The sequence below is a fragment of the Aptenodytes patagonicus genome, chromosome Z, assembly GCF_965638725.1.
Source record: "Aptenodytes patagonicus chromosome Z, bAptPat1.pri.cur, whole genome shotgun sequence".
Classification (NCBI taxonomy): Eukaryota; Metazoa; Chordata; class Aves; order Sphenisciformes; family Spheniscidae; genus Aptenodytes; species Aptenodytes patagonicus.
This window is the reverse complement of record NC_134982.1, coordinates 68,870,472-68,889,675: the sequence shown is the minus strand read 5'-3', so window position 1 is coordinate 68,889,675 and position 19,204 is coordinate 68,870,472. Positions and strand designations below refer to the sequence as shown.

Below are 19,204 nucleotides of genomic sequence, written 5' to 3'. Positions count from 1 at the left end.
GCTGAACAGTCCCAGCTCTGTCACTGTTCATACGAATTTCCAGTTCTTGTATGAAAAATACATCTCCCAGAGATAATAGGCCTTAAAAATTAAATTGTTGTTACTGTTCTTAAAACAAATCCACTAAAAAGTATTCACTAACCCTTTTGTTGACCTCCCAGAAAATCATTCTACTCTTGTGATGCATCTCTGTGCAATAAAAAAAAGCAGAGTGCAAACTAGCATAGTTGGGCAGGACCACTGTAAACGCTGCTAGGCTCTTATTGACGTCCATTACTTGATTAAAATTACTTTATTTCTAAGTGATTACAATGTATGTCCTGTTTGAAGAAAGTTTCTTTTCTGGAGTGTCAAATTCTTCAGCTGTTTTGATAGAGATGCCATTAAATCTGCTTAGATATGAATGTGGCATGTTACCATGAATTTTTGTTTCCGGTGTTTGGACAGGTATATCTTTAAAGCATGCTGTATTATGTCACACGTCTGGTAGTAATCACTTCTAAATCACATTCCTCTATTTCTCTAGTTTCCAGCAGCAGCTGGAACTGTGGAGTCTCAACTCTTATCGGAAATGCACAGAAACCAACAGGAATTGCAGATGTATGCAATAAATTCAGACCAGTGAAGAGGGTTTCCCCATTAAAGCACCAGCCAGAAAGCTCTGAGAACAATGAAAGTGATGACCAGAAGAACCAGAAGGGAGAATATCAGAAAGGCAGCGATTCTCAATCTGCACCTCCAAATGATGACCAGAGCCCAGGAGGAGAGAGCCTTGAAAGCAAAAACATCGAGCCTGCTGTTCTGCTTGGGGAGCTGGAGCATTATGACCTGGATATGGATGAAATTTTGGATGTGCCTTATATTAAATCAAGCCAGCAACTTGTTCCTTTTACAAAGGTAGCTCCTGAGAAAAAACTTTTGGGTGTATGTTCCACAGTGAATGGTCTTAGTGGCAAGACCTGCTCTGCAGGGAGCACAGAGAGCTCGCCTGCTGGCGGGACGCAGTTCTGTGTGCTGTCTCCTGTGAAAGCCTCTCAGCTGAGAAAAACGCAGCCCATTGTCCTTGATCAGCACAAGCATTTAACAGAAGAATTAGAGCTTTCCCAGCCTTTAGTTAAGTGTAGCTCAGTCCATGAATCTGAAGCCCAGGGCAAGGGCTTCCTCAGCAGGACATTTGTTGATCCTCATGCTCACAAAACTGAGAAGACTATGCCAAACTGCCACCTGAGGACTTTCCACCTGCAGACGGCAGTGGCAGAAAGCAAGCAACTAGAGGAACTGAGTATGAACTGGAGCAGTTCGGGGGGCCCAGAAGAGAGGAGCGAAGAGGTGAAAAAAATTAAGAGCATCTTAAACATTGTAAAGGAAGGCCAAATATCTTTACTGGTAAGTATCATCTTTTTCGTAAAACACATGGAATAAGGGTGATCTGTGATGTGGTTTATTAAGCCAGCAAAGCTGATGAAGTGCGTCTTTTGAACCGCTGCCCTTTTTATCTTGTACGCTCCTTAGAAATTGAGCATATGGGCTTCCAAATGGAAAGTTTTAATCTTTAAATCAAATATGTAGCAAAACCAAGACACTAGTTTTATGTAAACATGGCCAAGATTGCTAGTTTATACAGTACACCAAAATCGTATAGAAGGCAGGCGTTTTAACTATGGAGATCATTTAAATATCGAATTTAAATCTTAATCGAGTTTTGCCTTTCACAACATCTGTGGGTCACTTTGTTCAATTATTGCTGGTTTACCTCAGTTATTATTTAGAGGCTGATGATGGGAACAGAGGGACTTCTGTTGTATTCTGATTAGTTTTTGGGAGTGTTTATGCTGTCTTGTTGCAGCAGCATTCTCAGGCAGGAGCTTTCTCTAAAGCCTCATTGGCCTCTGACCCATATGAAGTTTTTTAGTAAATTCTAGCACTGTGATCAGGCACTATCAATGATGGTTTCCAAAGTAAATAGATGCAAGTTAACACAATGGTGCAAACCATGTGATCTCCACTCAGAATGGCTGGTGGAGGCACAGTGCATGTGTAAGAACTGTTCTTGTTAGATTTTTGTTTAGCTTCTGTTTACCAGTCTAGCTCAAGCACAAAGGCACGCTGTTAACATAGCAGCAAGAACAAAGGCAGATATTCAAAGACTAGACATAGGCAGAAGATAATATTAGATGGCTCAGTAAGAAATAAAAGCAAATTAAATTCACCTCGAAATAGGAATTGGGGGGAAAAAAAGAGGTCATCATAGGTACATAGATGGAAAGAAAATGCATATTTTTTCCAAACAGGTAGAAACCTCTGAATAAAGTAGACTCATCAAACAGTACTCTAACAGGTCTGCGCAACTCTAGGAACTTATCATCGCTACTCCTTAACTTTGTCTTCCTTCTTCCGTTTTCCTTCTGGAGTTTCTCAATCCAATTGTTTTTTCTCAAAATTAGATTTGGGCAGAAATAATGTATTAAGTCATGGTTGTGTAGTACTTCAGGTAAATAACCAGTTTTTTCATGGAAACAAGCTACCAAATAGAAGTCTTCTGTCATGTGTTTTAACTACATTTTACACTGTGCTTAACAGAAGCTGCCACTTTTGTGATGAGCAAAATTAATCAGGAACTTTTTTTAGGAGTCATGGATGTTTTCCGCTCAATTACTCATTACTATAATGCCACCCCCCCAAAAAAAAAGAAAAAGGAGAGAAACCAACTGCAAAATAGACAGAAATTATGAAAATGTGCGTATTTTTGCAACTACTTCATTGATCAAACTAGTACAAAGACTTAAAGCTACTCAAGATCTTGCACTGTTGTATGACAATTACATGAGAAGGAGAGAAACTACACAGTGAATCAAGCCAGTGAGCATCTCGCCTTTATCCTTTTGCTAATAGTAGCCAGGTTCTGTATAGTGAAATGAAAAGCTCCTGGGTTTGAGTTATAAAAGAACATGCCTATGGGGAAACATCTTTGTTTTGTATATTGGCTTGTATATTGGGCTGTGAGGCTTAATGTTCTGTGTATCTTTTTATCCTTAGTTGTAACTAACATAATGCCTTTTTTAACAGCCACATTTAGCAGCAGATAATCTGGATAAGATCCATGATGAATGTGACAACAATCTGTTGCATGTAGCAGCATCAAAGGGACACGCAGAATGCCTGCAGCATCTCACTTCTTTGATGGGTGAAGACTGTTTGAATGAACGAAACATTGAGCAGCTAACTCCAGCTGGATTAGCAATAAAGGTAGCTTAGTCTCTGTCTCTACTGTAATGTGACATAAAGGTCATTTAGTTTCTTTCTGTGATGGCAGTAAGTAATACATCCAGCAGGATGTTATTTTTCAAGCGTTTTCTTAAGTGAGAGCAGAAAGAACTGTTGGCTGGTACCACAGAAGGAAATAAAAATGGATTACTATGCAGGATACAGTATCAGCTGTATAACACTGACATTTTATACGTTGTTGTCAATGCATATACATTCACAACTCTGAAAAAAATTGTTATATTTTATGGAACTTTCATTTAACTCAGGCTCAGTTGTTTCTTTAGAGAGCGTAACAGTTTTTTGGTTCTTTTTACAAACACGGGTATAATCTTGTAAGATAACTGTGAGAACATGTTTACAAAGCATAACAAACCTCTGACCCACATCTGGAGGTGAAACTTCTTGGTTGCCTAGAACAATTGCTAGGCAATTGAATCAAAGTTAAAATGTACATGTTACAGAACAACCTGTCAGAAACTGCAAAAATTAATGGAAAACCTATTATGTAGGAAAATGTGAAAATTATTGATATTGCTGCGCTAAAATAAAACATAGTGCTGTACAGGAAGGCTGATAATTTATCCATACTGATTCTGGTTCTTTAGTAAGGGAGATTGAATGGTTGAATGCCATTCTTTTAGCCACTAAGTACCTTAAGAAGAAACAAGGAAAGGGGTGAAATATAATACAAAAGTTTCTGTTTCTTCTGGGGTTTTATTGTTATTTGCTTCTTGGGAAAACTTTAGAAACTGTCAGAGGACTGCTGGATTCCAACCTGCAGGTTTGCATCTTTGAGATGTCATTTCAATGACCCAGGGCCCTGCTGCAGGTTTCAGGGTTGATTTTTTTTTATTTTTCTGGGACAAGGCATATGAATAGAAAATTAAATGCATTAATGAAGTGCTATTATAAAAGTAAGGTATTTAGCTTCAATACCTCAGCCCGTGTCCACACTGAATAGTTACAGTCTGCCAATTTAAAGTCTTACAATTTTAATTGCAAATCGTTTTCTTTCTTGTTTTTTCAACCTAGGTATATAATGTGTTTATAAGCCAATAAAACCTTTTGTCTTTTTCTCCAAAAGGTTGGCTTTTTTAATAATTGTTTCCTTTAGTTTCTATAATACTTGAGCATGCTTTGACATTCACAGAGAAGTGTGTAAATGTAATGGACTCCTTCATGTAAGTGAGGGTGCTTAGGCCCAAGTGTTTCTAATGATGACCTGCATGGCTGGACTTGTTCTGGATCATTGCAAAGTTTTGTGAGAGCCTTAAAGTAATCTGGCATAACTAAACTTTGTAGCTCTTGATCCTTACTCCCAAAGTGTTTTTGCACACTGATAGAATGGACTTTATTCTTCTTGCTCTTACTTTATACCATTGTAACTCCCATAATGTTACACCATGTGGGATGTGAACCTATGTTCCACAAGAATGGTGACTATGAGAACGGAAGAAAACTTGTATGCAGGAACATAAATTTCCATGGAAGTGAATTTCAACAATTTAGTGATAATGCATAACATTTCTCAGTAAGGAATGAATTAATTAAAATGAATTCTTTTGATTTAAGTCCTCTTTCTGACCTTGAGCTATGGGCTAGAGAGTGAAAATGGAGCAGTATGTTATGGCCAGTCGCACTGTCATATTGATAGTTTATTTTAACTAACTGTGGAGAAATCCTTTCCACATTAGCAAAATTATCTTATTTAGCAGGTACTTAATTTTATTAATTCTTTACCTTAATTTTAAAAATACAAAAATATTTTACTCTGTTGCGATACAAAGGAAAACAAAATAAAAAATTGTTAGTCATGCTTACTAATATTTGAACCCAAATATGATGACGACGAGGATTTTTCTAGCATAATAAAAAGAATACAAGTAGTTTCATTGTTTTATTTCATTACTGAAATTGAGAGAAATAGAGGAAAGTAACTAAAGTAAAATAGTGTGCATTTTTGTTTTTATATACCTACATTACATATGGAAGGAATAAGACAAATATCAAATTAATTTTATTCCAATATTTCTTTCTCCCATATAATTTTAAATGGGTTAATATTTATTACATTCTTCTTGTTTTTATAAAAATAAAACTGAAACTTGCAATGGATATTTCTTTCCTTCTCATGATAGCCGTTTCCATTTTATGCACACAAACAGCTTTTTATGTTATGTATGTTGACCTCTGTGAGGTTTTGACTGAGCAATTGAAATACTTGTTTCAGCTATAAAGAATATAATAGCCTTTATGAACATGACAGTTGGAAAATGAAGTAAGAGCAGTCCGGAATGTAGGTCATGCCAAACAGCATTTACCAAGGTACCATCGCTGAAAAGGGGCTGCAGCAAGAGAAGCTGTTAAAACTCTTGCCTTTACACTGGGCCGCAAGCATGCTCTGAAGAAAATGTTCATCTGTTTCCACAGCATCTACATCCCACCTCACAGTAACTTGCAAACTACTGGGAGTGTGCATAGCAGCTTGGGAATCTTGAGACCAGGCTGTAAAAGGTGTTCAGGGCAAGAACCACCTCCTTGTTTGTGTTTGAATGGTTTCTATTACAGATAGGTCCTATCTGCAACAGGATTACACACATAGGAATAACTTAGGAAGCATGCATTTAATTAGTGATCAATGAAGACTTGAGTTTTTAGGGAAACTGTTCACTCTGCTCCAGCAAATCATTCAGTCATTGAGCCTTGCTGTACAAGTGATGGAAACAGAACTGTGGTTTTGCTCTGAACAATCTGAGAGTAGGGGCCAGATTGTGTATGTAATACTATTTGACTGCCATTTTCATGTTGCCTATTTCGCTATAATCAATAGCCAAACTATAATTGATCCAGGACAGCAAGATAAACAAGCGTATTACATGAGGGCAGATAAAAGAACACATTTTCAAACAAACTGGAATTTCATAACATTTTAGTAATTCTGATAAGCTTTTCCCTGTTTGTAGATGTGTTTAGCAATGAAAGAGATGGAATTTAAATTTTTGTTTTAATTTGTTTAGAATGGTCAGCTGGAGTGCGTTCGGTGGATGGTGAGCGAAACAGAAGCTATTGCAGAATTAAGTTGCTCAAAAGACCACCCAAGCCTTATTCATTATGCAGGTTGCTATGGCCAGGTATGACTTTCATTTACTTTTTCAACTAGATTATTTAGATGCTCATACAAGAATTCCAATTTAAAGTATCTTTATCATTTTGTGGCTTTTAATTACAGGTGTTCTTAATTAGTTCAAATATAGCAAAATCTTTTCCCACTTAATCTGTGTGGTTTTTTCAGTATTTTCCCTCTTAAGTATTTTTTTTCTTTTTTTTTTTTAAGCTTTAAGTAATGGCTAGGAGAAGATTAGCTGGCATATTAGGCCAACGTATTAATCCCAAGAACATCTAGGGAGGTTAGCTGTCATGATCCCTAGGGGACTCCTAGGACACATCAGAAAATCATCAAACATTTTGGGATAGTTCACATTCTCTTTCCAGGAGAGACTAATCTCAAAAAATTTTGGCAAATTGTGACAATTTAGGAATTCAGTATATTGGCAGTGAAGTGTGGTGAAACTTGAACATCATCTGTCTAGCTCTAGCCAGTTTTATTGAGAATTACATCTAAAAATATGTTGTAAACCAATCCTGTTCCACACCTAACTTATCTATAAATCTAATGATGAGAAACCACAGAAGGGCAGCATTTCGGTGCTTTGCTAATGTCTGGAGAAACATATACCACTTAATCGCACCACATTCTCTTCCCACAAAGTCTGTTTTTCCTAAGTAGACCTTGCAATAACCCCTTTTGAAAGGACCTTCTCCAGGATCATCTACACAAGGAATAGTGATCAGTTATTCTTCTCTAATCTCTTTGGCAGATGGACCACTTTATCACCCAGTTTCTTCAACAGACATCAAGGATAAATGCAGAAAACCCACTATTTTTGTGCTAATGCTTTTTTTCTCTTACTTGTTAAGAGAGAACAAGCAAAATGTAACCACTAGGAGAATTATTCTTCTTTCCTGTACAAGTGTGGTTGTCTCATGCAATGCCATACAATTATTGTGGTGCGTTTCTGCTGTTAACTGATCCTGTCCAAGCATGGATTTACTGGAGGGGGAGGGAAAGAGAGGGAGCAAGTTTGGAAGGCTGTGGAGCTGGAAGTCTACCCTTTCTCCTGCTGTTTCCATAGGCACACAGACACCCTTGTTTTCAAGCTGTGCAAAGACCTCCATTGTCTTTTCTCCACTCACCTACTACACAGATGTTACTGATGCAAGTTAGGACCCTGCTGGATATACCGATTGATTGTGTCCTGCTTTCCGTAGCAAGTTTGGCCTGTAAACCTAGCACTGAATATAGGGAGGCTGGGAGCCAGATCAGAACTGGATTCAAGACAGGCATGTTTGCTACTGGGAAGAAAAAGTTTGGAAGAGAAAGTTTCATGTGAACTTACATTCGTATCTTCAATCGATTAGCCTAATTTTGTCCTCATCTCTAAAGATACTTATACAAACTAAATCCAGTGAAGCTTTGTTTTTTTTTCAGTGAGCTATGCTGTCTACTGCCAGGAGCAGATCTGGCACACTTTATCTAGATTCTTTTCAGAGCAGGACGGAAGCTCTACCAGTTAAGAAACACCAGCTACAATCAGCCACCCGTGAAATTTAAAAAGGTGATATATAAATTGCTGCCAAATTTTCTTAGTTAGCTGAATGCCAAAGAAAGTTCACATGTAATGTCAATTTTTTTTTTTTATTATTATCCATAAACATCTTGCAAACATGAGGGAATGTTGAGGCTGAAGGGATGCCAGACTATCTTACCAACTGTGTTAAGAAGAAAAAAACTTTGAGAAATTCAAATGTGTAGTTGGCGCTATCCTCGAAGCTTTAATCTATTTTACCATTACTTACACGAGAGATAATCCATGTAAACACTGGTCTTGGCAGAATTACAAGAGTAATATTTTTACAAGGAAGACCTGTTATTGAATCATTTTCTAAAAGAGTCAGTCCATCCATTGTTTCCCCAGGCATTAGGCATGCGCACTATATTTTTCTTCAATAAATATCATTTAGAATGGGCAGCAAAAGGGAGTTCGTAGCAAAGCTCCTATGTCAAAGGTCATCAAGCCACAGTCATGGCCTGACTCCAAAGACATCTCAACAGTATTATATTTGTCCAGAGAGAGAGGGGCCGTGTAAGTTCATCTGATGGAAGAGGAGAAGAGCTTAAAGTCAAGCTGTAGCCTGGTCAGCATACCTCCTACCAGGGGCTTCTTTAAGCATAGGATTATGCAAGAAGCAACCGTGGTTGTTGGCAGGCCTCTCCATGCCAGGCATAAGTCATGGGTACATGGCAGATTGTGTACCAGCTGTGTCTGGCACAGACACCATGTGACAGGAAGGAGATGGTGGTGCAGTCCTCCTAGGTTCACATAGTAGGTCCTGACTAAGAGCTTCACAGGGCTGTAATTTCTTTCCAACATGGATGCTGTGGTAGCATGGACTGCACAGGTAAGAGGCAGAGGGTGGGGAATGCCAAGGGTCTGTTGCCTGTGAGCTCCAGAGAGCCTACGGGGACTTCGGGGAACCAGAACTACAGCATGACTGAGGACCTAGAAGGGGTTCTGTGCACCGCTTGGCAGTGGTGTAGTGCTGGAGAGTGCAGCGGGGAGGAGTGGTGACATTCAGGTACGCAAATGCCTAACAACACACCTTTTTTGCACCTCAGGATATTTGCCTTCTTGTCCAATGTCATTTTTGCAAGGAAAATGTGTTGTTTTCACTCACTTCTGCTCCTCTACTGTGGAGGGATACTGGGAAGGGCAGCTTATTTAATTAATACTGAGTGATGTGGCTAGGATTAGCTGTGGAGTCAGTACTCTTCACCATGCTAATCCTTCCATTTGTAGTCCATTTAATGATTTAAATGGTCTTTGTTAGTTGTTCTTTCTGCTCCAAAAGCCAGCTGATGGAGCCAAAGTCTGCACCCTGTCCCAAAACAGAAATTATGTATTGTGACATTTTCCCAGAATCTTTTTTTAGGGAGGTTTGAATTATTGTAGGTCTAGAATATGCCAGAGGGATGTTAACCACTGCTACAACATAAGACCGTTGTAGGTTTTAAAATTAGCAGATATACTGAATAATTTGTCAGTATTTATCAGTTTCTGTTACATAACAAATATGTGATTATTTTCCATTATCTTAATCTCATGAATTTTCTTATTATCCTTCATTTTGTCTGAATAAATTGAGTTGATGATTATAAACCTATTCCTAAGAACACTTTTCTTCCAAATACATAATGTGAGTCTTACTAAAGTGATATATGAGATGTTTTGATTTATGATGTTTTCATTTTTCCTAGATGTAAGTGAAGAAAATTCTTGTTTTCTTTTTTTTTCCCAAGGATACATTTGTTAAAAAACATAGCCATTTGAGAGAAACACAAACTGTTTGAGTAGGCCTCTGGCTTTGTGCCTGTGAACAGTTGATGCACAGACAGTCCTGAGTACAGATGATTGCATTTAGCCATCCAGGCACTTGATTTCCGTGTTGATAAGATAAATGACTAGAAACCATCATTTGCTCCACGCTGATTGTGATTATAAAATTACAGAACATGCTTAACATTCTGGTCCCTATTATGTTCCAAAGAAATATATAATTTCAAAGCCATAGTTGTCTTCCAATTCTGCAGAGGAGTTTTGCTAAAATATTTTTCTTTTAATTATTAAAACATAAGGGCAATTCATAGGAGTAGTGTAATCCTTCTTCACTGCTGGCCAACACCACAGGCATCTTGAGAAATTGCTCAAAACTATTTTAAAAGGGATATGTGATCTGAAGTCATCTCTCCATGCTGGCTGTCAGCTGTATTGGGCATTCAGCCAAGGAGAAGTAAAAATACCTATTCCTTCACTCTGTAATAAAAACAAAACTGCTGTTAAAGTGGAAATATAAAGAAGACAAGTTCCAGACAGACTAGCCCTCTGAAGCAGTACACAGAGATCCAGGTGCTTGAATGGGCAGAATCGTTTGGAGGAGACCTAAAAGAGTCTGAGGAACCGTCTCCTGTTCCTTGACATTAAAGTTTCTGTGGTACTTTTATACAAAAAAAGAGATTTATACCCAAAGTTCCTAGCTAGAATTTCCTTTCCTCATTTTTATTCTTTCTCTTTCCTACCTCATTACTGCTCAGAGTCCTAGACATGCTTTCAGTATTGTTTTATTTAGGTACACTTCACTCTTACAGACCCACATATCTAACTGTGTGCGATTATGTACTTATGTATCACTGAAGCTACTGAAGTGCTGCAGGTTAAGTCTGTCCATTGGTGTTTGCCTCACCAACACTAGAATCTACAAAGCCCTTTTGAACTAGAGCTTCTAGCCAGTATAACACATGATAGATATCAATGGAAGATAATAAAAAAATACATGTTTAAATAAAAAAGTTTTAACCTAGAAACTAATTTATTCTTTTCAGCTATTCAGATGCAAAAACTGGGAGTACAGGTGTAGTCAGCTATCCTTTAACGGACCTCATTTTTTAATGTAGTCTATAGATTTATTCTAGATTTTCAATATGTATCACATTCAACAGGGCACAATGAAATTTAATCTGGAGAGGCATGGAAGGTTCCTAGAGGGAAGAAGATTTTTCCAAATAAAGCTGCTGGGGAAAATAAGAAATAAAATAAGCTTAGTGCATGTATATAAACTCTCCATTGTTAGGAAAGAATTCCCATATAATGTGTATTACACTTGCATACACACACAAAAAGCCATGTTAAAAAGAATTAAGTTGGCACCTCAGTATTGGCTTCCAGACTTTCCCTTGCAAGTTTGTCCTTCCCAACATGCAGGCACATACAAACGGTCCATTAGTCAATACACTAAGAGCTCAGGATAGAGAGATTTCCTGGTTTTAGTTGTGTTGCTTCTCCTCTTGCACAAGAGCCCAGAGCTGGGGCATGATGATAGATTTGAAGAATCTAACTGCTCAGCTCTGTGATCTGCAGATACTCCTGTTTCAGTTTTCCAAAAAGGCTTGTGAAGTGTCACCAAATTTCACAAGCTGATTTTCAGACTGACACACAGGCTGTTCTGCCTCAGGTCTCCTCTCCAACATACAGGCATGCATGCTTTTTAATGTACAATTTCTCAGAATGTGTTACAGAACTCATATTTTTCCTATTATGTCTTTTTATAAAACAAAGTATTTCAGCTTATTTCCTTGCGGCGGGGGAGGGAAAGAGACAGACCCATGATACACTAAGTTCTACAAAGTTAAGAGAGACTGAAAACAAGGAATTATTGGACAGTATTAGTAACAGATGACAGTACCAATATTCCTCTAGTACATTTCTCTTTTCACTATTTCTTATCTTTTGTGACATCACTTTGCCCCTCCCCTTAGGAGAAAATCCTTCTGTGGCTTCTTCAGTTTATGCAAGAACAAGGGATTTCACTGGATGAAGTTGACCAGGATGGAAATACTGCTGTTCACATAGCTGCTCAACATGGCTATCTGGGATGCATACAGGTAGAGTGATAGCTGTATCAGAAACCTTTTTACATCAAACTTGAATGACAACAACCATTCAAATGAATATAGGAGATCTTACAAGTGGGAATAATTATTGGTACATTAAAATATACTAGAAGGAAGAACTTTAAACCAGTAGGACTCAGACTGAAATACTGAAAAGCTCTGGTTTTTGGATTCTATTCTCAATTACACTATTGTTAGCCTAAAGTAATTGTTGTATTGCAAAAAGAAAGCGTGATTATATTGTTTATACATAAGCAGCTAATGTGTGTGTTTTTATGTTACAAAAGGGCAGCCAGTGTAGATATGAGTACTCTTCTTACGGTTCTGATATTTTCCTTCTGTTTTTTTTTCCAATGAGTAGTTGTAGCTCTTCGGCTTAGGGGAAGTCTAACAGATAAGTTTCTTCTATGTTGAAGGATTTCCACCTTGAGTAAACCATCCTTTCCAGACTTCTAATCTTTGAATGTATCTATGCTAAACAATGCAGCGTGACCGTCATTTCTAACTAATTCTCAATGAATCAGCCTGGCCACTGAAAGCAATATAGTTGTGTTGTATAGAGCTGCTGAAAAGAGTAATTTGTCCTGCTGAGAATGCTTGCACAGCTACAGTACTTTTGGGAGCCAGATCTGAATAAACCAGTTTGGATACCTCTGTACAGTATCAGTGTTCAATGCAGACATACCAAAAAAGCTGTAGGGTTGAACTGCATGGCTAGGTGAAGCATCTCAACTTTGCGTTGAATTGCAGATGTACCCTCTGTCCGTCAAAGTTACTAGAACCATTAGTCACAGGAGTACTTTTCAGTATTTGGTGTTGTCGTCACTTTGAGTGAAAGCTGTTTGGAGAAGAAATAATAATAAAATTATTCCAGGAGACTGCAGAAAGGTATTTGAGAAACAGATTTTTTAGTCATTGGAGAAGAATAGATAAAAGAATAACCACATGGCAGAAAGGCAAGAAATAGACATCAAAGTGATCAAGTCAAGTAGGGGAGGAAAACATGTCTAAGAAGGAGTAGTACTTCTCAGAGTCTAAGGACTCAGATATATATCAGTAAACATGTTAATCCTGTTACCACACATGAACTGATCCACAGCACCTCTTAGGCCACTGCAAATACAGAAGATTTGTATTTGTTCAACCCTAAAAGAAATACAGCTAGCCAGTTATTGTTAGCTAACCTCTTCAGAGAGCTAAATATATTTGTGCACACTGTTATGTTGAATCTACAGATGCTTATTATTATTGTAGCAGTCTATTTATATATCTGGACTCAGAGAGGGCATAACTCCATAAAAGCCAGTTTGAGAGTCTCACACAATAAAAAAAGAAAAACAGGTGACATTTGAGCTGAATGAATAGACTTGAAAAGAACACAGTCAAATAGATTTGGAGGACACGACCATCTCTGCATTTTCTCATTGATGGGACATGTGTTCCTTTTAAAGATGTCAGGAACGGACCCTGTACAAACCCTTACGAGAATAAAATCAACAAATCATCACATTCATGCTAAATCTAGTGGTTTTATTATTGTATTGTAGACAATTGCTATGATCAGTTGGAAAAAAGTTGATAGAAGAAATGCTTATGATTTACTAGTGGGGAGCACCATTGTGGTAGGGTGTGTGCTTAGGGTTGCTAACTCAACAGTGCCTTACCAAGACCTACAATGCATTTGAAGGAGAAATGAGAGTAGGTGATTTTGAACAGAGTGGTGACATCTGCAGGCATTTTTTCATGGATAAAACTAAACCAAAAAGAGAATAGCCCTGCTTTCCCTGTGAAGAATGAAACTTAATAAATGGCTTAGAATTTTCAAGATTATTTTGTTGTAGATAAACACACAGATCAACAAGTGTTTTGTGTTGACGTGAAGCCATGAGAAATAAATCATGAAAATAACTAATGACAACAAAAATATACAATGTTAGTAATGTCACCTCATTAACACCTCACAGTCTTAAGTGCAGTTGATACTTTGTTGTCCTGTGAAACAAAATAAGCCCTCTGCCCAGTGAGCTTATAGTCTAAATTAAAACAATGTACAGTGAATGATCTGGTAAAAAGAAAGAAGTGATAAAGGAGGCAGGGAGATGATAAGTAGCAGTACAAAAGATGGAGGGTCACAAGCTGTCAGTGATTCCCCAGCCTGCTCATTCACTGTGGTTAAGAGCAGGTGACACTCCTATCATGTTCCAGACGGTAAGATTGCTTTCTGCAGGGTCATAACTCTCCCTTCTTGATTTTCTTTACTGGCAAATTATACCAAATTTATGGACATGAGATGCAGCGCAAGACTGTTCATAAGTTTCCTTTCTGTATAGATTTAGCAAACCAGACAGACCACCATTCCTCTTTTCCGTCAGCAGATGTAGAGGTCTCTGTGCCTGCTGTTCTGAGTCAACAAGGCCACTCCAATCCTCAGTGGCTTACCAGCTCTGCTTGGATAAGTCAACCAAGAGCTCAGCCATGCAATTCATCTTCTGCATCTGTATGTGTAATGTTAACGATGCTGTAGTTTTTGGATGCATTATGGTTTTGTTCAGAATTTTTTCCAAAGTGCTATGAGCAATGTGTGTCTGAACATTGCTGAGAACATTTAGGTCCTATTCTAGGTTCTCCAGTAAAGCAAACAGCACATAACACTGATTATCACAAACAGATCAGAAAGAGTGAAGGTTTGGTCTCAATTCTTGCTTCAGTTATTGGATGTCTTGCGGCCAGCCTGACAGAACTTCTTTTGCCCTTACAACACTCTGGATTCAAGTCCCAGAGGTAACTCAAATGTCATGCTTACAACCTGGACAGTTCTTCAGCAGCAGGCTGGGGTTCTCTGCTAGTGCTGTGAGTAACACAGGGGTATACATCAGAGTATGAGCCATTATTTATTTTTCTTAAAGAGTAAAACTGACACATATTTGAGTATCTCTTTAAAAGGAAATAGGGGGTAACCAAGCAAGTGCAAAGCAATGAGACGTCTTTCAGCATTAAAAAAACCCCAAAAAACAGACCCCCCAAAACCCCAACCAGATTGAAAAATTCATTGTACAGATTTCTTTCTGCAAAAAGAAATTTGTGCCTGTCTGACCTAAAGAAGTTGTTGGAAAGTATCTGCCATACCTTTCGTATCCAAACATCACTTGGCTAAGGAATCAGGACATTGTGACTGCTGCGTTGAGTGTTTTAAGCTCAGGGATTCTGCTGTGGTAGGAAATTGAGAGCTAAACCACAAAAGGAGTCAGCAAATATTGTAGCAAAGACATTCCTAAAATGAGATTCTAAGGGTGTGTTGCAAGGCCTTGCAGTGTGGAGATCCCAAGAACAGCAGATGCCAGACCTGGTAAGCCATTAGGGCTCATCACCACCCTCTGTAAACTGGCTAGCAATGTGTTCATGCTGCCCTGGACCCTGATGTTATCTAGCATAGATGTCCTTTGAATTGCACTTGCTTGTGTCTTCTTCTCTAGGTCTACCATGTGCAAAGTTAGCACAATGTTCAGTAATGCATAGACAGGTGCATTTGCAAAAGTTTATTACTGTGGCTCAGGAGAGAATCAATAGGTGCCTAAATGTAAGGCCTCTGCTTTCATTTGGTGGTCCCACTCACTGTATGAATGCTACAAGTCATGCTATGCTGTACAAACAAATAAACAGGAAACAAATTAATGGAGCAGAACTGCAAAGGGAGAGGAAGAAAGAATATAGTCTTTTTATAGTTCTTCTGAACCACAGTTCACTATTCTGTGTTATCCTTGCATATGAGTGTTAGATTTTAGTGGTATGTGTTTTGAGCTCAAGCTGCATACAGACTTGTCAGTGACTGATTTTTAAAAATGATTGGCTTAGACCAACATTTTCAAGGATTTTATTCAGGAGTGCTTTGCGTCCAGCCGTTCTTGTGGTTGAGCAGAAGTCACAGCAGAGACTTACAGGTGTCAATGTTTCCTTTTGTGTTTTTACAGACATTGGTTGAATACGGAGCAAATGTCACCATGCAAAACCACGTGGGAGAGAAACCCTCACAAAGTGCTGAGCGGCACGGGCACACCATGTGTTCCCGCTACTTAGTGGTGGTGGAGACATGTATGTCATTGGCCTCTCAGGTTGTGAAGCTTACTAAGCAGCTGAAGGAGTAAGTGTTTCGTTGTTAGCAGAGGGATCATTCTTAAAACAAAACCCTACTTTGTCCCCTATCTATTAGCAGTGTCTGTTTTGTGCTTCTTATATACGGTATTTTCAAGTCATATTTCTATGTTATTTCTCCACTCTTTCCTACTCTCAATCATTTGCCCCTTCACCTTTAGCAGCTCAGTTTTTCAGCTGTTCTCTTTGTGGCAGTTTGCTGTGAACATAGATGAAGGGAGTGGGAGTGGAAGAGAGTATGTATGAAGTCATCCGGTCCCTTTTCCTTTTGCATACCTTTGGATCACATCATTGCTGATCATAATTTCTGTTTGCATAGTATGCTTTTATATACAGTGAGTGGCTCTTCCCAGTTACAGTGCTGGGAGTTGATGTTGGGAGGAATAATGGAAATAGCAGTTGGAGGAGTTTTTTTGGACTTGGAAGGTCACCAAAGCCCACAGTGGCTACTCAGGAAATACCTTATGTTCTGTTTTTTCTCCACAGGAGCTGGTTTTAATATTTTAGTATGGTTTTTAACAAAAGTTCTGTAAAGAGCCTGTTATTTTGAAACATGAATTTATGCAATTGCTTGCTTTTATTGTAGGTGCAGTTATTGTGACTTAGCATGTCAATAGGCTCATAAGACTCTTAGAAACCATCAGCACTGACCTAACATTGTTCCAACTTAGATACATGATCAAGAGCTTGTCAGCTACCACAAGGCATGAAAATGGCTTCTGACAATCCCATGTTTAGAGGAGACCATATATTTTTATGCAAGCAGCATGTGGGTAATTGTACTGGGTATAAATTACAAAACTCTTTTAGCAGGGGAGCTGCAGGGGTGGCCTCTGTGGGAACAGGTGAGGGGCTGCCCTTTGCCAGGCACAACTGGTTCCAGCCAGCTCCGCAACAGACCCATTGCAGGACACAACTAAGCCCATCAACCAAGTTGGTGGCACCTCTGCGAAAACATATTTGAGAAGGGGCAGAAAATGCCAGAGAGGAGGAGGGAACAGAAGAGTGACAAACAGAGGGAACAGCAAGGTCAGAGGAGCAGGACGTGCACCATGGTGGAGCAGGCACACCCCCAAAGGGACTGTGGCCCATGGAGTACCCATACTAGAACACGTACTCACCTTGAAAGGACTGCAGCCCATGGATAAGCCCACACCAGAGCTGGTGCTTCCCCAAATGGACTGCAGCCTGTAAAGGACCCACAGTAGAGCACAGGAAAAAGTGAGAAGGAATGAGCAGCAGAGAGAAACTGCTACGCACGAACTCTGACCTGTGCTGCTCGTTGCCTCACTGAAAAGACTGGCTGTAACCTGCAATGATGACAAGAGGGTAAGATAGGTGTCTGGAGTGAAGCCTGAGAATGGGGGAGAAGAGGGGCTTGGAGTGCAGATGAACCTGGGAGTGAAGTTGAGCCTGGAAAAGGGGAGGATAGGTGTTTTAAATGTCTGTCCTTTTTTGTTTCCTAATACCTGAATCAGTAATGAAATATTTATGCTAACTGGCAATGAATTAAGACCAACGAGCTTTTTGCTTCTGTTCTTCCTATTTTCTGCCCCCATCGTACTGAGGGGTAAGGGGAGTGAGAGACTGGCTGTGTGGGTGCTTGGCTGCCAGCAGGGGCCAACCAATTACAGTGATACAATTTTTAGTTTCAAACCGGGTGTCTTGAAAATAAGGGTAAAAATTATCTGTATTATTAATTCACTCTTTGGGTATAACCAGGTATCTATTTTGTACTGTTTTTACAGCAAAAGGAGTGTGTAGTAGCAGTCATCTCTGTCATTACAGAATACCTTCCTGCATTTGAAGTATGCTTATTTTTATGTTTGTACCTCTAAGTTTTATATTATAAAGTCATTTTCTCTTTGTGGTATCTTCACTCTTCTTTTACATTTATAGTCTCATAAATACAAACAGTGAACTAAAGATTATTATAGTTTTCAGTTTTCATAATTTTACAGTCTGACACTGTTCTCTGGACATTTCAAAGTACCAGGTGTTTTGTAGTCGGTTCATTTGCTGAGAAATACTAAAATATATAAATCAGCTGATATAAAGGAAAAACAGAACATAGGCTATATCCTGAGTAGCCTGTATTAACACCTGACTAATCTCAATATGTAATGAAATTTATTTTCCCTATAACTCAGCAGAAAAAAACCGCACACACCAGGAAGTAGAAATGGCAACCACAGATTCTCCATGTTTCAGTTCTCTTCAGTGCTCTCCCAGTACTTGATATGTGTTACCTCTCATATGGAAAAGAAAGACTTGTTATGTCAGTCAGCAGGCTGTTTACCCCCATAGAAATAGTCTAAGTCCTGACTTTCCTGACAAAAGCATTAACACTTTTCCAAGTCTCCCCCCTGTCATCTCACAGACTGCATGCATAGGAAGTCATTTAAATTATTCTTACCGGGCTCCTGATGGGTTCCTTTGCTTGTCTCAGCTGGAGTTAAATCTGCTTCCCTTCAGCAGCCTGTTTTTTCAGGCTTCCGATTTCGCTCCAGTAAGTGCACCAGCAGCCTCTTCTTCCTCTTCTACAAAGAGGTGTGAGTCTCTTGTGCAACCCTGTTGTAGTTTACTGAGGCAGTGAAATATGCTATTTTGTGCTTAAAAGAACAGCTTCTGCATGGCTATTTGGGCTGCAAGCCTCAGGCCGTGAGTGGCTCTCATAGAAGCAATGGACCATGTTCAGAGGCCCATGCTCAGGAGCCAGAGTGGATGATGGAAGGAGACTCTTGCCCTGTTTTGCAACTCTATCCTGCATAAAAATCCAAGGATGGTACAAAGTACATGCCTAGGGTAGCTTCTCAGGGGGCCTTACCTTTAGCATAGCAGGAGAATTCATTGGCTACAGCACCTCTGAAGATCCTGAAAGTATCAGGTGGCAACAGATGGAAGTCCAGTTTGCAGTCTAAGTCACTTCAAACTGCTGTTACATAGGAATAGCTCCAACTTGGGAAGCTGAGCTGGCTTTCCTGTACTTTCTCCACCTAGCTCTGCTGGTGTTAATGGACATTGTTCTAGAGACAGAGGAGTTATGACTGTATCATGATGGATTACGTGAATGGTCAATATCAACACAGAAAGCCCATATGTGCTTCCCAGCCTTCCCTCAGCTGCTGTAAACATGAGGTGACTATGCAATCTTCTTTTATTCTGGGTGCCTTACTAGCCAGGGATAAGAGCCTCTCTCTGATAACACTGTATGTCCCCAGC

General features: G+C 39.1%; 1 protein-coding gene across 2 annotated transcripts in view; it reads left to right on the top strand.

Annotated features, from left to right (window-relative positions):
• SNCAIP (synuclein alpha interacting protein) overlaps positions 1–19,204 on the top strand; it is a 97,569-nt gene that overhangs the window by 62,076 nt on the left and 16,289 nt on the right. For both annotated transcript variants that reach the window (XM_076362826.1, XM_076362827.1), the window contains exons 4-8: positions 527–1,386; positions 3,067–3,246; positions 6,285–6,398; positions 11,699–11,824; positions 15,802–15,971. In XM_076362826.1, the coding sequence (XP_076218941.1) occupies positions 527–1,386; positions 3,067–3,246; positions 6,285–6,398; positions 11,699–11,824; positions 15,802–15,971 (1,450 nt within the window). The remainder of the gene's footprint in view (positions 1–526; positions 1,387–3,066; positions 3,247–6,284; positions 6,399–11,698; positions 11,825–15,801; positions 15,972–19,204) is intronic.